Raw genomic sequence first — 18756 nt, 5'->3', positions numbered from 1 at the left:
CGATCAGAGGTTGAGCTCATGCGTCTTCAAGTAACAAGAAACAATTGATCCGGGCCCAACCGCAACTGTATTAACTAATTAGCCACGAGGGAGCATGCATGCACAAGCAAAGCTAGTCCTACCTAGACTAACCAGCTAAACAATGTCGCCGGCAGCCGCCGGCGCGATGGTTTCCCTGCAGAGCGGGCAGGTGCTCTTCTTCTCCAACCACAGCGCGATGCAGCGCCGGTGGAACACGTGCCGGCACGCCGGCACCTCGCTGCACTTCTCCCCGGCCGCCAGCTCCCCCAGGCAGATCGCGCACACCTTCTCCGCCGCCCCGCTCGCGCCGCCACCCGCCGCGGCGGAGTGCCGGAAGTATCCCAGCCGCCACGGTTCCCTTCTTCGGCCCGTGGCGGTGGCGGCCACGTTCTGATCTGGTGCTGGCGCTTCCGCTGGTTTCCGGCAGAGGTAGATCGCGCAGCAGAAGAGCGCCAACACCGGCAGCCAGAAGGAGAGGCTGACGATGAACCCGATGAGGAAGGCCATCGTCGTCGCTTGGGACGCAGAGAGATTGCTTCCTTAGTTTGGCCGGGGTATGAACAACAGCATGCATGTGCCCTAATAACCGGAAGAGGAAGGGAATGCCTTTTTCTTCTCTTCGGAATTTTGGAAGGTATGATCTTTTCCATAGGTTTGGCCCAAAAAAAGTACAAATACCAAACAAAATAAAAAAAATACTTCGAGGAACCTGAACCATCAAACAATCATTACGACTACCAAAATGAGCCGGCGACGCGCTACTATGGCCACTCCCTTACTGAAGTTAGCCTGACCTTGCCGATAACAACCGGAAAATCTTTCTTGCACATGGCCCTATGGACCAGCTCCCAGCAACACTTGTCACCATTGGACCCTTAAATTGGAATGAAGCTTCTGAGACCAAATCTCGTCGTTACACACACGCGCAAGAAGTCCTTACCATGCCGCCCCAAGGAGACGACAAGAATCTACGCTAGAGCTCCCTCAACTCTGTCCCAGTGGGCGAACTTGAGAAGGATCGACGCCCGAAAGACCAGCCTGAAGATGAAGCGCCGCCCCCGTGAGGAAAAAAAATCCTAAGCTAAACTATTAGCCGAAAGCCGAGGCAATCGGATCCCCCTCCCTACCACTGATTGCCCGAGCAACATGCAAAAGGGAGGCGGATCCACTGGCTTGATGACAAAGTCCGGAGTGGACGGGTGCCCTAGCCATTCTAGTTGCGAGAGAAAAAGAGTTATGAAGTGTTTTCATAACTTATCAAACTTAAACAAGGTTGACTTGGTACAAAAATATAACTTCAATTAATCGGAAGCGAAGGGAGTAATTGCTGTAGTATATCTATGTGGTTTCTAGGTCAGACCTTAAAACGTGATTTCAGCGGGAACCATGGTAGTTTCCTTATGTGAAAAAAACTTATGATGAGCGGTTTAGTCGTATTTTTTAGGACCCAATAGCTGGTGATCATCCCGGGGAAGGCACCACGGGCCGAACGAAATGTTTGCTGGGGGAGGTTCATTCCTTTGGAACCAGTGTCCCTCTCTCGTTCGTTGTAGTGCATTCTAGTGCGACCCAGTTGGCCTAGTAAGCGCCGGAACATATGGGCTAGGCCAAATTTAGTACTTTTTGGCAAAGAAAATGGCATCAACAAGAAAAAAATAACACAACAAAAGCAGAGAAACATAAATTTACAATTTTCATGCTACACTTTATAAAATTGTCATCCTCTAATTTAAAATTTAACAACGGTATATTAAAAAAAGGTGGCATTGTATCTACGAAAAATAAAAATTACCATGCTCTAATTTGTAAAACAATATAATTGGTCTAGTGGCAACTTCAACATGAAAAAAAATGTTTTTCTAGAGAAGTCCAATATTTTGCAATGGTCCAAAGACAATTATTGTTGTGTAAAATACATGAAAAATTGCCAAGTCCAATTAATAAAATTGCCATGGTTTTGCCGGAAAAATTGCCATGGTCAAAAATAATGAAATTGCCATGATAACTACAAAAAACGACCATGGTCTAAATTGCCATGCTACCTACAAATAACTACCATGGTCTAAATAATTAAATTCCCATGGCACGTATAGCATAACTACCATGACGTAAGTAATAAAATTGCCATGGACTAATTAAAAATTGCTATGTTTTAAATAATGAAATTGACATGCTACCTATATTAAAATTGCACATGCCAAGTTTTGAATTTTTTGTTACTCTAAAATATGGCAACCTTTGGGATTTGTAATGGGTACTTAGCAAAAAAATTACAGATGGCAAGTTTAAAAGTATGGCAACTTTTTGGGATTTGTAATGCGCACATGGCAAAAAATAGTGATTATTGTTTTTTCAAAGATGTGAAAATTACAGAATTTCTAGATTTTTTAGGCTAAAATTTAACTGCATATAGAAAGTTTAACCACACACATTGTTGCATGGCACCACCCTTGTGCCGTGATTCGTGCCAGGAGATCGAACGGCAACCAACGCGTACACTAGGAGGGTGAAAAAACTGACATCAACTGAATAACAATAATGACGATTCATCTTCATTTTTTAGGATTCTTCTCGCTTCCATTTTTTCTATTTTTTTGGTTCTACCTCTTCTTGGGTTTCTAGGTTGGACCTGAAATTGTCGAGTTCCACGGCAACAAGCACACGCATGTCGGCCTTTTTTCCCTCTCTCTCCAATACGATGTCCATTTCTACACGGAGAAGAATATCCACTACAACAAGTTCAATCATAGTTTGTTTGGGTGTTCGGTCATAGGCTAACTAGCAAGCACGTCTTGCCCAAGTAATTATTCTTTCTTTTCACAAAAAAAGTTGTCACCTAGGCGAGATCAATAAAAAATTGTCACCTAGGTTTGCTGCTCCCGTATTATTTTCTTTCATACTTTCTGCCTAGTTTACTTTTCTATTTTTTATTTTCTCACCCCATCAACGTTAATTTGTAGCTTTGCAGTATCTGTGAGAACTAGTGACACTTTGTTGTGGCCATAGCACACACATCGATCGAACTACTGTAATATTATCTCCATTTTTCTTCACTCTAGAGAAAGTGGATTTATGTGTTCTTAAAGGCGAAACATATTTCACTACCTACGTGGGCATTTTTCATCGTGCATCGATGAATGGGATAACTCGAAACCATACGGGACATTTCTTCTCCTATTGTTAGGTGGAGCTATGCGGGCATTTTTTGTTTAACTATGAGAATAACACAACTCCTCTCCTGTGTGATACTTTTTTTTTGAGTAAACTCTCCTGTGTGATACATGAGCATCTACATTTTCACTCGGTGCATACATGCATCCAAATTCAAACTTGCCAAATGTTGCAAAATAGGGGCCTCGTGGGCCGAATCTGCGCGATCGGCCTGGCCCGCTACAAGCCCCAAACGCGCATCTCTCCTACCCTCCCTGCTGCTCCACCACCACCGAGCCGCCGTAGACCGCCGTACCTTACCCTCCACCACCACCCGCGCCCGCGTCGCCCGTCCGTCCGTACTCGTCGGGGCATCGCCGTCGCCGTCCCCGCCCCGTTCGTCCGCGGCGTCTGGCCAACGAGGCGTGAGGTACGACCTTGTTCCCTGTTTCTGTCCATTCAACCCAGCGATTAGTCAAATGACCTGCAGAGCTCGTCGGCGCGCAGGTCCCGCCGGCCGCCACCATGTGCGGCATCCTCGCCGTCCTCGGCGTCGGCGACGTCTCCCTCGCCAAGCGCTCCCGCATCATCGAGCTCTCCCGCCGGTAACGCGCCCCGCCGTCTCAACCCCCTTCCCCCTCCCGCCTCCCCCCTGCGTGTTTGGTCCTGTGCCCCGTGCGGGCTAGCCCGTCTCGGAGGTATAGAATTGAAGTTGGCGGCGGATTTGTGCGGTTGGCAATAGTAGGCGAGATGCGTGTCCACTTTGGCCCTGTGATGTCGCTCTCGCTTTATTTACCATTTTTAGTTATTCGACATCATCGTCAATTCGCCATTATTGTTTACGTCCTCAGGAACCATGAGGTTTTGGGTTTAGGGAACAGAGTATGTACAGTATGTAGGCGTGTGTCCGTTGAGGTTCGGAATGTTCACACGATAATTTGGAAACTAGTGGCATTTTGTTTACTTAACAAGGTGCTTCACTTGTGTGGTCTTGCATATGCCTAAATTCTAGTGATTTCAAATTTATGAAAATGTAGTGTCTGTAGCAACGCCTCCCTAATGTGTGTGTGCACAAGTATGGAATATTTTTATGCAGAATTAGGACTGTTTTGTTTGCTATGTCTTATCACTTAGTCTGTGCAACTTCTCCCACTTTAGGAACTGCACGGTCATGGGGTAACAGTACTCAAGGTTGCACCTTAGATTAGAGTGAGTAGTTGACTTCAACACAAAGTTGCATTAGATTGAACTGGATTCAGAGATCTTCGTGAACTAAAATTTCTGTGTGCTACTTGTTATTCAAATTTCCTTAGGTGACACATGGTTCAGTATATGAAATCTTATGCACCCACTGAATTAGTCTACCATTTTTCATAGATTACGGCACAGAGGCCCTGATTGGAGTGGTATACACAGCTTTGAGGATTGCTATCTTGCGCACCAGCGGTTGGCTATTGTTGATCCTACATCTGGAGACCAGCCATTGTACAACGAGGACAAAACAGTTGTTGTGACGGTCAGTATTTGCAGTGAGAATGCCGTTTTACTGTTTTCATTTTTCTTATCTGTGCTTTTATGATTCATTTCCATGTATAACATATGATTACGTCTCACTATTCTGCTTTTGGTAACTGGCATTTCTTTGTGGATAATTTTGTGATGGGATTTTATAAATGTTGTCTCCGATCTGTGCTCGTTGCATCTCTGAGACACGACCTTTTATCCACTATATTTCTGTACCAATTGAGAAAATATGTTTTGTTCTTTTCTTTTTTTTTAACCACATCTTGTCTGTTTGACTTTTCCAGGTGAATGGTGAGATCTATAATCATGAAGAACTGAAAGCTAAGCTGAAATCTCATCAGTTCCAAACTGGTAGTGATTGTGAAGTTATTGCTCACCTAGTAAGTTTGTACTCTTATTTCTCTATGTTCAGTTTCTTTTGGTGTCCTATTGTGTAGCTTGGCTTCTGCCAACATTTTTTATGGTCTTTACCTAAGCATCGTCCTCCAGTGCATATATTTTATTTGTTAACATTTGTATTTCGAACTATATTGTTTTCACAGTATGAGGAATATGGGGAAGAATTTGTGGATATGTTGGATGGCATGTTCTCGTTTGTGCTTCTTGACACACGTGATAAAAGCTTCATCGCTGCACGCGATGCTATTGGTATCTGTCCTTTATACATGGGCTGGGGTCTTGATGGTATGCAAAGATTCTGTTCTTATAGACACTTTGTCCCTTTGATCAAAATCATGAACATGAAGTTATTATCTTTTTCCTCCCAAATTTATCTTGGTCTGGACTTTTGGTATTGGTTTGCTTGGTCATGCAACTGTTTCAGTGGTCAATCCATGTATCACGAGGAGGAGAAAAACAGGTTGCATGTAGGCCCATTTAAATTCAGTTTGAGATTAGAAGTAGATATATCACAGCCTACCTATTTCCTTAGAATAGGATTGGACAAGGCCAATTAATTTGCAAAAATAACAATAAAAGATAATAACCGTAAATCTATCATGGGCTCACATCCCACAAAATCTGGAGTGGTGTCTCTCACCACCTGTAGTTTGATAACTAGAATATAAAGGTGCTAGTGCTACTCTCTATCTGGATATATAAGACATATTGACCATATTTTTTCCATAATATTTGTTACTAGTTACAGAACCACAATCATAGGAAAAAGCTTTTGAATTCGACTCAAACAGTATCAATTTTGTGTCACATAACTCACATAACGTAGGATTGTTTTTTTGGTCAAATATTTGGCCAATCAAAATATGTTGTATACCCAGACTAAGGGAGTGCCTAGGTTGTGATGCCTATGATAGTGTGCAATTTGAATGTCTGATGGGAAAGATGTGGATAGACACAATATTTCCCAAGCTGACTGTTAAATTCGTTATATGGAGTTAGCTATACCAAAGATTCTGAGTTCTGTGAACTGTTGAAAACTATAGTTGGCTGTTTGTATTTGCAAGTACATTGTTCTGGAATAAGCAGGTGCTGTAGTGTTTGTATCTGTTACAACTTGGCTCAATTCTATGCATTTATGTAGTGGCTACTATGCATTAATTTGTATGTTCGTTGTTATTCCAGGGTCAGTATGGTTTTCTTCAGAGATGAAGGCGTTGAGTGATGATTGCGAGCGCTTCATATCGTTCCCCCCTGGACACTTGTACTCAAGCAAAGCAGGTTCAAAACTTCAAATGTCTTAATGAATTTGTGACAAATTGACGATCTTATCAGGCATTATACCATACATGTAGATTTGCAAACTCTGAAGGCAAAAATAGTATAAGCTACTATTAGTTGTTTCAGATATCCATTTGTCTTGCCTGGTAATCTGTTTTCTAACATTTATGCTAGGTGGCCTAAGGAGGTGGTACAACCCCCCATGGTTTTCAGAAAGCATTCCCTCAACCCCTTACGATCCTGTCCTCATCCGAGAGAGTTTCGAGAAGGTCACGCCTTTCCTTATGCTCTCTGTTACATTTTTGCACCTTTTGATGCATAAAGTATACATTTATAATTATTTCATGTTAATCTCTTCTTGATTTGCTTCATGTTGATATGATGTATCGATGCCTCTGATTAGGCGATGCTTGTTTGGAATACCCTGGTTGATAATTCATGAGTAATACTCCCTCTGTTTCTAAATATAAACCCTTTCAGAAATTTCAACACGGACTACATACGGATGTATATAGACATATTTTAGAATGTAGATTCACTCATTTTGCTCTGAATGTAGTCCGTATTGGAAACTCTAAAAGGGCTTATATTTAGGAACGGAGGGAGTAATAGGTTATTGCAGCTCTCTTGCAATCACAATTATGTTTTAGTGCAATAATCTCTGTATTAAGATCTTAGATAGATGGCATGTTATTCAAAACCATGCTAATTGGTTATTAAGTATGTACAGAGTATAAATAAGTTATTGTGTCTGACGGTATATTTCATAAGCTAAGTTTCTTCACATATATCATCTACTATATTTTCTTAGATGAATTGCAAATTTCGCAGGCTGTTATCAAGAGGCTCATGACTGATGTGCCATTTGGCGTTCTCTTGTCTGGTGGACTTGACTCTTCTTTGGTGGCTTCTGTTGTTTCACGGCACTTGGCAGAAGCAAAAGTTGCCAGGCAGTGGGGAAACCAACTGCACACCTTTTGCATCGGTTTGAAGGTACATTTCTCAATATTGTTTACCGGTCTATCCTCATTGCTGAGAATCACTTTAGGCCATCTTTCAAAATTTAAGTTGTTTTCTTGCTCTTATGAGTACCTTTTGCATCGGTTTGAAGGTACATTTCTCAATATTGTCTACTGGTCTATCCTCATTGCTGAGAATCACTTTAGGCCATCTTTCAAAATTTAAGTTGTTTTCTTGCTCTTATGAGTATCTTTTATAAGTAAAGGATGGGTGTTTAGTTGAGTGATACAAGCAGAGCATACAATAGGACAGAAACTTAACGCGTTTTTTTTTGGTAGGGTTCTCCTGATCTTAAAGCTGCTAAGGAAGTTGCTGACTACCTTGGCACTGTCCATCATGAATTACACTTCACAGTGCAGGTTCATTATTATTTTTCCGTCCTTTGCATAGTGGAAGGGTCATTTTGTAGTTATTAATTCATCTGACAAAATCCTAGGAGGGCATTGATGCATTGGAAGAAGTTATTTACCACATCGAGACATATGACGTAACGACCATTAGAGCAAGTACCCCAATGTTTCTAATGTCTCGGAAAATCAAATCATTGGGTGTGAAGATGGTTCTTTCAGGAGAAGGTTCCGATGAGATATTTGGTGGTTATCTTTATTTTCATAAGGCACCAAACAAGAAGGAACTCCATGAGGAGACTTGTAGGAAGGTAAACAAAGACAGAATTGCTCTTTCGTTCTTTCAGGGTGTATATGCACAACATGGTCAGTTGATGAACTTATTAGAGTTGCTTTGACATTTAGATAAAAGCTCTTCATTTATATGATTGTTTGAGAGCGAACAAAGCAACCTCTGCCTGGGGTCTTGAGGCTCGCGTTCCATTTCTCGACAAAAGCTTTATCAATGTAGCAATGGACCTGGATCCTGAATGTAAGATGGTATGTATTTTCTTGCGATAATACAGTAATCTCATTCTAGCTCTATTCATTTATTATAACTAGCATTATCATCTTCTTATCTTTATCATCTTGAAAAAAAATAGATAAGACGTGATCTTGGCCGGATCGAGAAATGGGTACTGCGTAATGCATTTGATGACGAGGAGAAGCCCTATTTACCCAAGGTTGGAGAAGTTCATCTTTTTATTGTGCTATATTTGCTGTGATTCTTGTGCAAGCTTTGCTTGCATGCTCATAAGATTTATTTTCTGTGAACAGCACATTCTTTACAGGCAAAAGGAACAATTCAGCGATGGTGTTGGGTACAGTTGGATTGATGGATTGAAGGACCATGCTAATGCACATGTATACCATCTTTTCTTTGTCAAACAATTCATAAGCTGACATCTGTTTATTTATTTGTCTTACAATGCTTTTGTTTCACTTTTTACCCCCATCAGAATTGACAGTATCTCCTATTCATGTTCAGGTGTCGGATTCCATGATGACGAACGCTAGCTTTGTTTACCCTGACAACACACCCACAACAAAAGAGGCCTACTATTACAGGACCGTATTCGAGAAGTTCTATCCCAAGGTCCAGAAGCCACAACGAGCCTTTAATCTCGTAGTTATATTCCGACGTATTTCATCTGCACCGTAGAACTTAAATCAACGTTTCAATTGTGCAGAATGCTGCTAGGCTAACGGTGCCAGGAGGTCCCAGCGTCGCATGCAGCACCGCGAAAGCTGTCGAATGGGACACCGCCTGGTCCAAGCTCCTCGACCCGTCTGGCCGCGCCGCGCTTGGCGTGCACGATGCGGCGTACAAAGAAAAGGCTCCTGCGTCGGTCGATCCTGCCGTGGATGACGTCTCATGTTCACCTGCACATGACGTCAAAAGACTCAAAACCGCCGTTTCAGCAGCTGCTGTATAACCTTCCATTCCATGGTTCCATAAATTCTAGTTTTCCTTGCAACCTGTCTGTAGTTCATTCAGTCATGCAGTGCAGAAATTGCTTTGCTCTACTTTTTCGTTCATGTTTTGCTTTCGCATGTATGTACCAAGTTTGTTTATGCAGCGAGCGTTTGCGTCGTAAATAAATATTTCACCGTGGTTGATATCCTTGTGTTGCTCAGTGTTTGGTTTGCAAGCTGCAAATTTGCACTAATAAATTCCAATGATCCTTTCAGATTAGATGATCTTTCTATGTTGCTCATGCTAGCGCACCATCAATTCCTGGGCACAATTCCGGTACTCCTAGTCTGGAACCTCACCGAAAATGTCATGAAATTTTTTACGAAAAAAGAGAAGTGGCATACACAGCAATATCATTCAGCGATTAGCATTCAACGTGTTCGTTTTCAATCTTATCTTGGATTAATTGGAATATACTGTCATGTTTTAACTTGCAGTCTGTACGTGCTGACTATAGTTCCCGTTTTTCTGCTGGGCCAATCTTACATTTTGGAGACCTGGAAGGTTGCACACAATTATATGTGGTACTATAGCACTGTGGAATGTATACGTAACTAGGGTAATTGCTCATTCTTATCCTTAAAGCACACATTTTTTAAAAAATCTTTGCAGAAAATGGATTCGAACTCCTTTTGTCCTTGAAAACAGCATTACCATGTCAATCACGTTCTTTTATTCAGGAAAACAAAAGCTGATCAACACCAGTTCAGAAAAAAAAGGTGGTCAGCGAATATCCTTCATCGAAGCAAATGAGATCCAACCTATCCGGCACACACAAATTACAAATTGGTGGAAATTCTTCAATATATCAAAAGTTGTTCCGCAAACATCAACCAAAGGGTGTTACAAAAATTGACATTCCAACCATAACCAGGTTCTGCACCGTGGACAAATGTTGAGAGTCGAGAGAAGAGCACCATTAGTAGAACTGACAATAAAAACCATGAAGCTTAGCAGTTAAAAGTCAGCTGATATAACCAAAAGCTTGGGAAATACTCATAACACCAACATTGGATGAACAAGATATGTATGCTAACAATCTAAAACACTCTAATTCTTGAACGAATGAAACCAATGAAGAGCGCCATGCTAAAGGAAAATACTCTCCAATTCAATAACACACGTGGCAGAACACGTTGAAATCGAACGGAACACTGAAGCGCACGACAAACTGCAAGAGGCAGAACGATCCCATTATGGAACAAGCATCAAAGGTGCAGCTTCCAAAACGCTGAAAACAGGCATTTTTTTCATACGAAGTTGAAAAGATCACATGTTGCACAAGGGGCAGGCAGCCAGATCGACATTTCACATGTCCGCCATCGAAAATACAGATATGAGATACCAGCAGCTATTGATTCCCAGTAAAAACAGCATTGCAAAAATAGCAGCAGCAATTGTACGAATCTTGAAAGAGGGCTGGCAATAACAAAGACCACATAAAAGCGAGCTCAGGGCATACAGGTAACAACTTGGATGAACAACACAGAAATGCGATACCACAGATTATTGATTTCCCAGTAGAACAGCATCGCGGAAATACCAGTGGTAGTAGTAGGAACCTCAAAAGGTCAGCGACAACAAAGATAACATAAAAGTGAAGACACATAAGCACACATAAGCACAAGCTCAAGGATATACAGATAGCGAATTGGATGAACAATGCCAGATACGCATGCACATAACCTAAAATATGAAACACCAAAAGTGATTCTACCGGAAAATTTTACCCACTGTGAGCCCATCGTTGAACAGATGCAAGAACAACAGAAGCATGCCCGGTGAAACTTTGAAATCATTGATGACAAGACGAGATATTCCCCAATTATAGCGATTACCAACAGGCATCCAGATCATATCACCACCTCTGATGATTTTGCGTGAAGAACACGAACAGAGAACACAAATCCCTGCGGCATGTTATGCCCACAGCATCTCACGAGGACGCAAAAAGGATCGCCTTTTCACAAGCGATGCAGCTATCCACACCCCCACATCACAGTCCAGAATCCACACGGACATCAACAATCACATCACCAAATCATCACCGAAATTTTATAATTTATACTACTACTATGTAACAGCGATTCAGGTTCAATTTGATCCAGAGCAGAATGGCAGGTGCAGCACAGATAATTCTAGCAAGTTTTACCGATGACATAACTAACTACCACGGACACCACTGGCTGTTTCACCTCTCGAACGAACCCTAGCGAAGCGCGATCACGCGGACGGACCGATCAGAACGGGGCGAGGAGCTGGAACAGGGAGGGCTTGGGGTCGGACTTGATGACGCCGACGGCGATGACGAGCGGGATGAAGCCGTAGTGCGCCACCACCTTGGCCGCGCCCATCGCCCACTCGCCCCACACGCGCCACTCCCGCGCCGCCGCCGACCGCCTCGCCGCCGCGTCCGCCGCCGCCGCCGCCTCCGCGCGCGACATGCCCCTCCGCCCCAGGGCCCTCCCCGGCTTCGGCTGCTTCGCGGACGCGCGGGCCGGTGGCGCCATGGGCTGGGTTGGCTCGCTCGCCTGGTGCTGCTGTTGGTGGTGGAGTCGCCGCCGGTGCTGGTCGCCGCGCGATGGAAGAAGGTGGGGTGGGGTGGGGACTGGGGTAAAACCCTACCTGATATGGCCGTGCGAATGGGCCGTTGTTGGGCTGCTCAGAGGGACGGGCTGCCTTCCAGGCACGTACGTGGGCTGCTGTACGTTTTGCCCTCCTGCAAAAAGTGATTGAACAATTTGAGTAATACCCTTGCCTCAAAAAACAAAAATTGAGTAATAACCATTTCTCAAAAAGAAAAATTTGAGTAATACCCAGTGTTCGAGTTTACAACATCAAGTGAGGTGATTAATTTCACTCGAAAAACGTGAGGTGATTAATTTTGGGGAGCCAATCATAGAATGCTTGAGAAAATGCTGGAGAGAGAGAGGATGAGGTTTTCATATATACAAAAACAACGGCCATCGTATTCGTCGCCCAGGTGTTGTATAATGGCATCGTTGACCAACCTTGTCGGGGGATGGACCCCCCGCAGGCAACGGAACCCGGATCTTTTTTAAAAACAACAGGGCTGGCACCGCCCCTCAATACCGGCGCGCGCTTGGCCAGGTCGCTCGACCCGGCCAAGCCCCGCAAGCCGGCCAGATTAGCCGACCCGGCAAGACACGTCGACTCGGCCCCAACAACTGGCGCAAGACAGCCGAATCTGGCACGGCCAAAGCCTCCTCACCAGGCCAGCGCCAACCATGGCGTGCTACGCAATCCAGCCGCGGGTCAACTCCCGTCCCATCCAGGCCGTATGACGGGGACGAGACTTCAATCAACGATGACCGAGGCAACAGTGCCCCGCCCATGCCTCTAGTCAGCAGGAACGCGGCAACAGTGCCCCTCACCTACCCGCTGACCAGGGCCGGCGTGGCAACAGTGCCCCCTCCCTCACCGCTGACGACAGCAAGCGGCAACTGAGGGAGAGCAATGTACGCGACTCAACTCGGCTACACCCTGACGATCGACAAGACGGCGCACAGTCCCCCTAGGCTTGCGGGGCCCACGCCTAGGGGAACCCGGCGAACCACAAGCCCTCAGCGGGGCCCAGCCCGGGACCCCGGATACCGACAACACGGACCTACCGACTTATAACATTACCATTGTACCCCGGGGGGTTGGACTATAAAACCCCCCGGGAGCCCACGATCATTGGGGGGCGAAGAAAGAGGACTAGCCACAAATAGCAACACCGAAGAGAAGGAGCAGCCCAAGCCTTGGCCAGTTTCCTTCCTCCTCCATATAGCTCCAGGAGCAACATTGTACTATCGATCATCCAACTACACTCGGCAGGACTAGGGGTATTATCTCTCCGGAGAGCCCCGAACCTGGGTATGTCCGGCGTCCCGCGCCCGCTCATGCCAACCTCGCCTCCGAAGCCCACCAGCGCCCTCGAGCCTCCTCCTCTCTTTAGCCATCCCTTGGCATCTGCCGTGCGCCCACCACGACAAACCTCTTAGTATCGCTTCTCTTGATTGCAAAGGCAACCATTGGGATATTTTTGCATCTGAAATTATTGACACACTTTTAAAAACAATCTGGAATTAATGGCAAAATAGGCTGAAAGTTATTTAGGAAGATTACACGAACTGAGTGTATGGATCCAACCAATTTGCAAATAATCATGCATACTAGTAGCGGGATATGCACATTAATTGCTTCTAGAATTCATCTCACCATGTACATTAATAGTACACAACACACATATATTTTGCAAATAATATGCACATTAATTGCTTCTAGAATTCATCTCAGCATGCACATTAATAGTACACAGCACACATATATTTTGCAAATGTGCCACATTAATATCTTGACATTTCTTCTCACTATGAGCATCAAAGACACCAAAATGCATATATTGCTTCATGCAATTAATCTTAAAACAAGATATGGCAAGATCACATATCTCATTTATTTGTTAGGAAAAATATCATGACATACCATTGGTGGGATGTGTATAAATTGCGAGCACCGAGTGTCGGAAAAGAATCACCATCATCTTCTTCCTCGACTAGGTATTGTACAATGGCATCATTAGCCAACCTCTTAGCATCGCTTCTCTTGATTGCAATCTTCTCTCCTACACCCATACTATGCTATCTTAATCAAGCTTCTGTAAGGGTACAACAGGGTGCTACCAACACCTCTGCCTACCACACTTACATCGTGCTCGTTGAGCCACCACCCTTTAATGCCGATGAAGACATGTACCATCATTGGTATGAGTCTTTTTTGCCCAGTTCGCGTGATGGCGACTTGGGCAAGGCACGTCTTGTGCACTCTTACACCAAGGTGTTTAGCGGCTTCGCCACAATGCTCACTGATGGGGAGCTTGATGTAGTTGCCAAGAAACCGGGGTTCGTGTGGGCATTCAAGGAGAAAACACGGTACCTCATGACCACGCGCACACCAAAGTTCCTTGGGTTGAGGAACGGCACCGGGTTCTGGAGGGACGCTAGCTACGGGAAGGGGGTCATTGTTGGCTTGCTCGATACCGGCATCTAAGCGAAGCACAGTTCATTCGATGATCGCGACATCCCGTCGCCCCCGGCAAGGTGGAAAGGCTCGTGCAAGGCGACCCGGTGCAACAACAAGCTCATCGGTGCCAAGTCGTTCGTTAAACACGAAGACACTGACGATGAAGACGGGCATGTCACACACTTCATCCACAGCGGCTGGTAACTTCATCATCAACGCGTCATATCATGGCATGGCAGCGGGCACCGCATCTGGGGTTGCTCCCGGTGCCCATATCGCCATGTAAAAGGTGTGCAATAGTGTGGGTTGTTATGATTCTGACATATTAGCTGGCCTCGACGCAGCAATCAAGGATGGGGTGGACGTGCTCTCAATCTCCATTGGCCTCGATGACAAGTTCGATAAGGACCCCATCGCCATCGGCTTATTCAGTGCCATGTCAAAGGGTATTGTTGTGGTTTGCAGTGGTGGTAATGAAGGACCCGAGCCACATTCAATTAAAAACGATGCACCATGGTTGATCACAGTCGTTGCCGGCTCGGTGGATCGAAGTTTTGATGTTGGCGTCAATCTCGGCAACGGCATGAGCCTTCACGGTGAAGCGCTTAACCAGGTGGCAAAGCCGATGTCAAAGATGTATCCACTCCTCTACTCCGAGGCACAGCGGGACTGTAACTACATGGTTAACCATGCTGTCGCCCAGAAGATCGTGGTTTGTGACTCAGAGGCTCCTTGGTTCGTCGATTCCATACTGCAAGCCGGCGCGGCCGGGGTAGTGCTAGACAACAAGGCATCCGATGGCTACACGGTTTCTCTTGATGACGACAACTCCGGTGTGGTGCAAATGAGCGCGCGCGACGGCGCCGTCCTCAGAGCTTACGCGGCATCATCAAGCAGATCGGCACGCGCTAGCTTCTCATACCACAAGACATTCCTTGGTTATCGTCCGGCCCCTGTAGTGGCATCGTTCTCTTCTCGAGGTCCAAGCAAGCATTTCCCCGGCGTGCTCAAACCAGACATATTGGCGCCGGGGCTGAACATCCTCGCTGCATGTCCGTGGACGGAGTCCAAAATAGGCCCTTTCAACATATTATCCGGCACATCGATGGCAGCACCACACATCAGTGGTGTTGCAGCACTTATCAAGAGCTTGCATCCTGATTGGTCCCCAGCAGCCGTCAAGTCGGCCGATGACGACTGCGTACGTTGTTAATAGCACTGGTGGCTCGGTCTTGGACGAGAAGCACGGGAAAGCGGACGCGTATGCGATGGGCGCGGGCCATGTGAATCCAACAAGAGCCGCTGACCCTGGCTTGGTGTACGACCTGGGTGTCACCGACTATGCTGGCTACATCTGCTGGCTCCTCGGTGATAGAGGCCTGACAACCATCGTGCGTAACAAGAGCTTGACCTGCGCAAAGCTACCAAAGGTCAGAGATGTTGAGCTCAACTACCCAACTATAACTGTGCCATTGAAGCCGACCGCCTTCATGGTGAATCGGACGGTGACGAACGTCGGGCCACCATCATTAACATACGTTGCGAAGTTGGACATGCCCAAGTCACTTACAGTACGCGTCACCCCGAACAAGCTGGTGTTCTCGAAGGCTAGGGAGAAGAAGAGCAGTTCAGGGCAGTTCAGGGCAGTACAACCGGACCACACACCGGGTTCTCAACTGTCTGATGATTATTATGATATACTCCTATATATCCCGCTAATTGATAGTCCTACTACTATTTTAGTTTTGCTTTATGACTGTACAGGTCCAGGGACCTTGCGCTGATCAAAGCAAGTCACATACAATGGAACTGCGAGCTGCTGGACTTGCCCTAGGCCAACCAAAGACTACTTGTAGGGTAGTACTCCTTGGATGTGGGGAAGGCAAATAAAAACATCTAGGATGTGTTTGGTAGATTGCATTAGGTCCAGTCAGGTCTGCGCATGAAGAATTTGGCCCATTTGGTTGCTTGAGCTGCATCTGATTTTTGGCCAGTACGAATCTGAAAACAGGTTTGGGCCTGGCTCTAGAGGAAAAGCCGAATCAGCCGTTTTTCGCGAGCCACGCGTGACGAGCGCTTTCACGCTTGGGGAAGTGCGGGAGACGACGCGACGTCTCATAACTCCCCATGCTCCTTCCCATCCACCTCCCTCACCAGTTCACGCTCTCTCTCTCTCCCTCTCTCTCTCTGTTCGATTTCTCTGATGGCAGAGCCGCCGTCTCACCAAGCCCCACCCACTCCCCTCATCGCCAGCAACAAATCCCATCCAAAAGAGGTGGATTGCCGCCCCCCCGCCTCCGCACGGGATCTCTCGACGGCAATCCGTGCCCCGTCCTCTTTCTGCAACATGCTGCTGCCCCCGGCCAATGCAGCGTCGCCGCCGCTATCTCCGACTCCGCCACCTGTTGCGGGAGCTTGTCGTCTTGGGCTCAACAACAACGGAGATTCAATCCCCGCCGCCTCTGTTCTTCGCCGACCCCACTCATTCGAGGGTTTTCTCCTCTGCGTTCGGTGCAAGGGGAGGGGAGCTCGAGGACGCCAGCCTCATCTTCTAGCCGGCGTGCGACGAGGAACACGACTGCAACCCTCGTAATGGCCGGTTCTTCTTCTTCGGCAGCAGCACCACCCCTCTTCCCGTCGGGGTTTTCTCCATGGCCGGCATACGCTCCACCGGCAACCCACACGGTAAGCTCCTTATCTCCCCCTTGCTGATGAGTTTGTACTATCCTTAAATATCTTTTAAAAAATAGTGATCGAGAGTTTACGGATCTAGCAAAATAACTTGGCATTGTTTCTAGAGTAAAATCCTATCAAGTTTAGGGTAACAAACATAGATGGTACTTCTTGGTTGTTCGTAGTGTCAACGTCCTCAACTCCCTGGTTCGCTCTCACTTTTGGTGGTTCCTTACACATTGAATGAAGGTGCGTAATTCAACATTGTTCTCAAGGTTTTACATCGATTATCTCCTAACTAGTTCTCTTCAGGTTAAAAAACAAGCTACCTCTCTTCAGCTTAAAAAATAAGCCGCTCTCAAAATTTGTTGAGGCTTCTAAATTAGTAATCCCATAACTAGTTTAGAACTTTAATAAATGAGAGATGCGGCTTATGAAAAAAGCTGGGTAAGCCGCCAAAAGAACTGATCCTTTCTTTCATATGTTACGACTCTACTAAATGCGCTTCTATTCTAAAAAGAAGAATGGATTGGAAGGTCTTATATTTAGAATAGTATGGCGCACGGCCATCACCAACGTTGCAGCCCGCTACGACCAAAGCAGACGTGAAAGCACCATCGCCCATCACGTTGCAGGAAGGAATCGGTGCAGAACACGACTGGAAGACGTACGTAGATATATATGATCGATCGGATCACGGGACACCGATCGAGTGGAGCATATAGCGCCGCCCACGGCCCACCACCACGTAGGAGTACCACTCCGGCTCCATCCATCGACCCCGGACGCACGTTGTCGCCTCCGCATGCCCCCGTGCACGTCGCGCTCGTCCTATCGCGGCGCCGCACGCCCCAGTTCATACGCACCGACGGTCCTACCTTATTACGACCACGTGCCACCAACGCGGCACCAATGCCACCGACGACTCCACTGGTGGCTCCACCTCCACGCACACACATGTACTCCACTTACCTACTTGACGGCGAGCGGTGTGGTCGTGTGCGCACTTGTCATGGGCGTGCGTGCGTGCGTCCGTCCGGAGACTTGGACCGGCGAGCTTGCGACGCATGTTCATTTTGAGGAGTATCCGGGAGCTAAGTTTTTGCACCAGTTTCTCCTTTTGATATTCTACAACTAAGAACAACCTCTAACTGGTCCACTAAAACTTAAAACTTTGAGTAGTCACTGGTAGAAAATGGGCCTTTAGTCCCGGCTGTGCAACCGGGACTAAATATGCGCGACTAAAGACCCCCCCTTAGTCGCGCCTCTTACGAACCGCGACTAAAGACCCGTCCACGTGGGCGCCAGGGGTCCGTCGGGGCGGGAGACCTTTAGTCCCGGTTCTCGTGGCTAACCGGGACTAAAGGCCTCCTCCGCAGGTTTAGGGCCCCTAAACCTGGTTTTTTTGCGAATTTTTTTATTTTCAAATTTCTGAATTATTTTAACCTCTAATCTCTAATCACCATCCCTCATCACTGCTCAATTTATCCTCTAATCTCTACTCACCCCTCATCATTCCAAATCATCTAACTTCCCGGACGGTCACCCATCCTCTCACTACTCCAGCCTGAGCACGCTTAACTTCCGGGTTCTATTCTCCCTCGTTTCCAAGTCTGCACTTGTTGTTTTCCTGACAATAGTAGGATGTCAATTCTATTAACCCTCAGGAATTTAGCTTGAGCATGAAGTGACACATTTCACTGTTTGAATTTGAAACTATTGTTTTAAAAAACAATAATTATTTAGTAACACTAATATTTCTGGAATAATTAGTTTGACCACAGTTTGACCAGATTT

The 18756-nt window shown here is 46.0% G+C and overlaps 3 protein-coding genes and 1 pseudogene across 3 annotated transcripts; 2 read left to right on the top strand and 2 right to left on the bottom strand.

Annotated features, from left to right (window-relative positions):
• Nucleotides 1-135: 135 nt before the first annotated feature.
• LOC109766218 (E3 ubiquitin-protein ligase Os06g0535400-like) lies at nt 136-528 on the bottom strand. Its single transcript, XM_020324988.1, has one exon. The coding sequence runs from the start codon at nt 526-528 to the stop codon at nt 136-138; it is 393 nt and encodes a 130-aa protein (XP_020180577.1).
• Nucleotides 529-3397: 2869 nt separating this feature from the next.
• On the top strand, nt 3398-9401 carry LOC109766236 (asparagine synthetase [glutamine-hydrolyzing] 2). The gene is made up of 15 exons (XM_020325003.4): nt 3398-3601; nt 3679-3776; nt 4549-4687; nt 4980-5075; nt 5238-5379; nt 6277-6372; nt 6547-6641; nt 7204-7365; nt 7671-7751; nt 7829-8050; nt 8145-8279; nt 8384-8464; nt 8559-8645; nt 8770-8877; nt 8972-9401. The coding sequence occupies exons 2-15, from the start codon at nt 3697-3699 to the stop codon at nt 9215-9217; spliced, it is 1770 nt and encodes a 589-aa protein (XP_020180592.1). The 5' UTR covers nt 3398-3601; nt 3679-3696; the 3' UTR covers nt 9218-9401.
• A 1890-nt stretch (nt 9402-11291) lies between these two features.
• LOC109766252 (mitochondrial import receptor subunit TOM7-1) lies at nt 11292-11867 on the bottom strand. The gene has a single exon (XM_020325020.4). It carries the CDS (start codon nt 11766-11768, stop codon nt 11499-11501), a length of 270 nt encoding a protein of 89 aa, XP_020180609.1. The 5' UTR covers nt 11769-11867; the 3' UTR covers nt 11292-11498.
• Nucleotides 11868-13833: 1966 nt separating this feature from the next.
• LOC109766217 (subtilisin-like protease 1) lies at nt 13834-16120 on the top strand (annotated as a pseudogene).
• The last annotated feature ends 2636 nt before the right edge of the window (nt 16121-18756 follow it).

This window comes from Aegilops tauschii, chromosome 1 (assembly GCF_002575655.3).
Source record: "Aegilops tauschii subsp. strangulata cultivar AL8/78 chromosome 1, Aet v6.0, whole genome shotgun sequence".
NCBI classification, from domain to species: Eukaryota; Viridiplantae; Streptophyta; class Magnoliopsida; order Poales; family Poaceae; genus Aegilops; species Aegilops tauschii.
The sequence above is the reverse complement of the archived record's forward strand: the minus strand, read 5'-3'. Positions and strand labels throughout refer to the sequence as shown.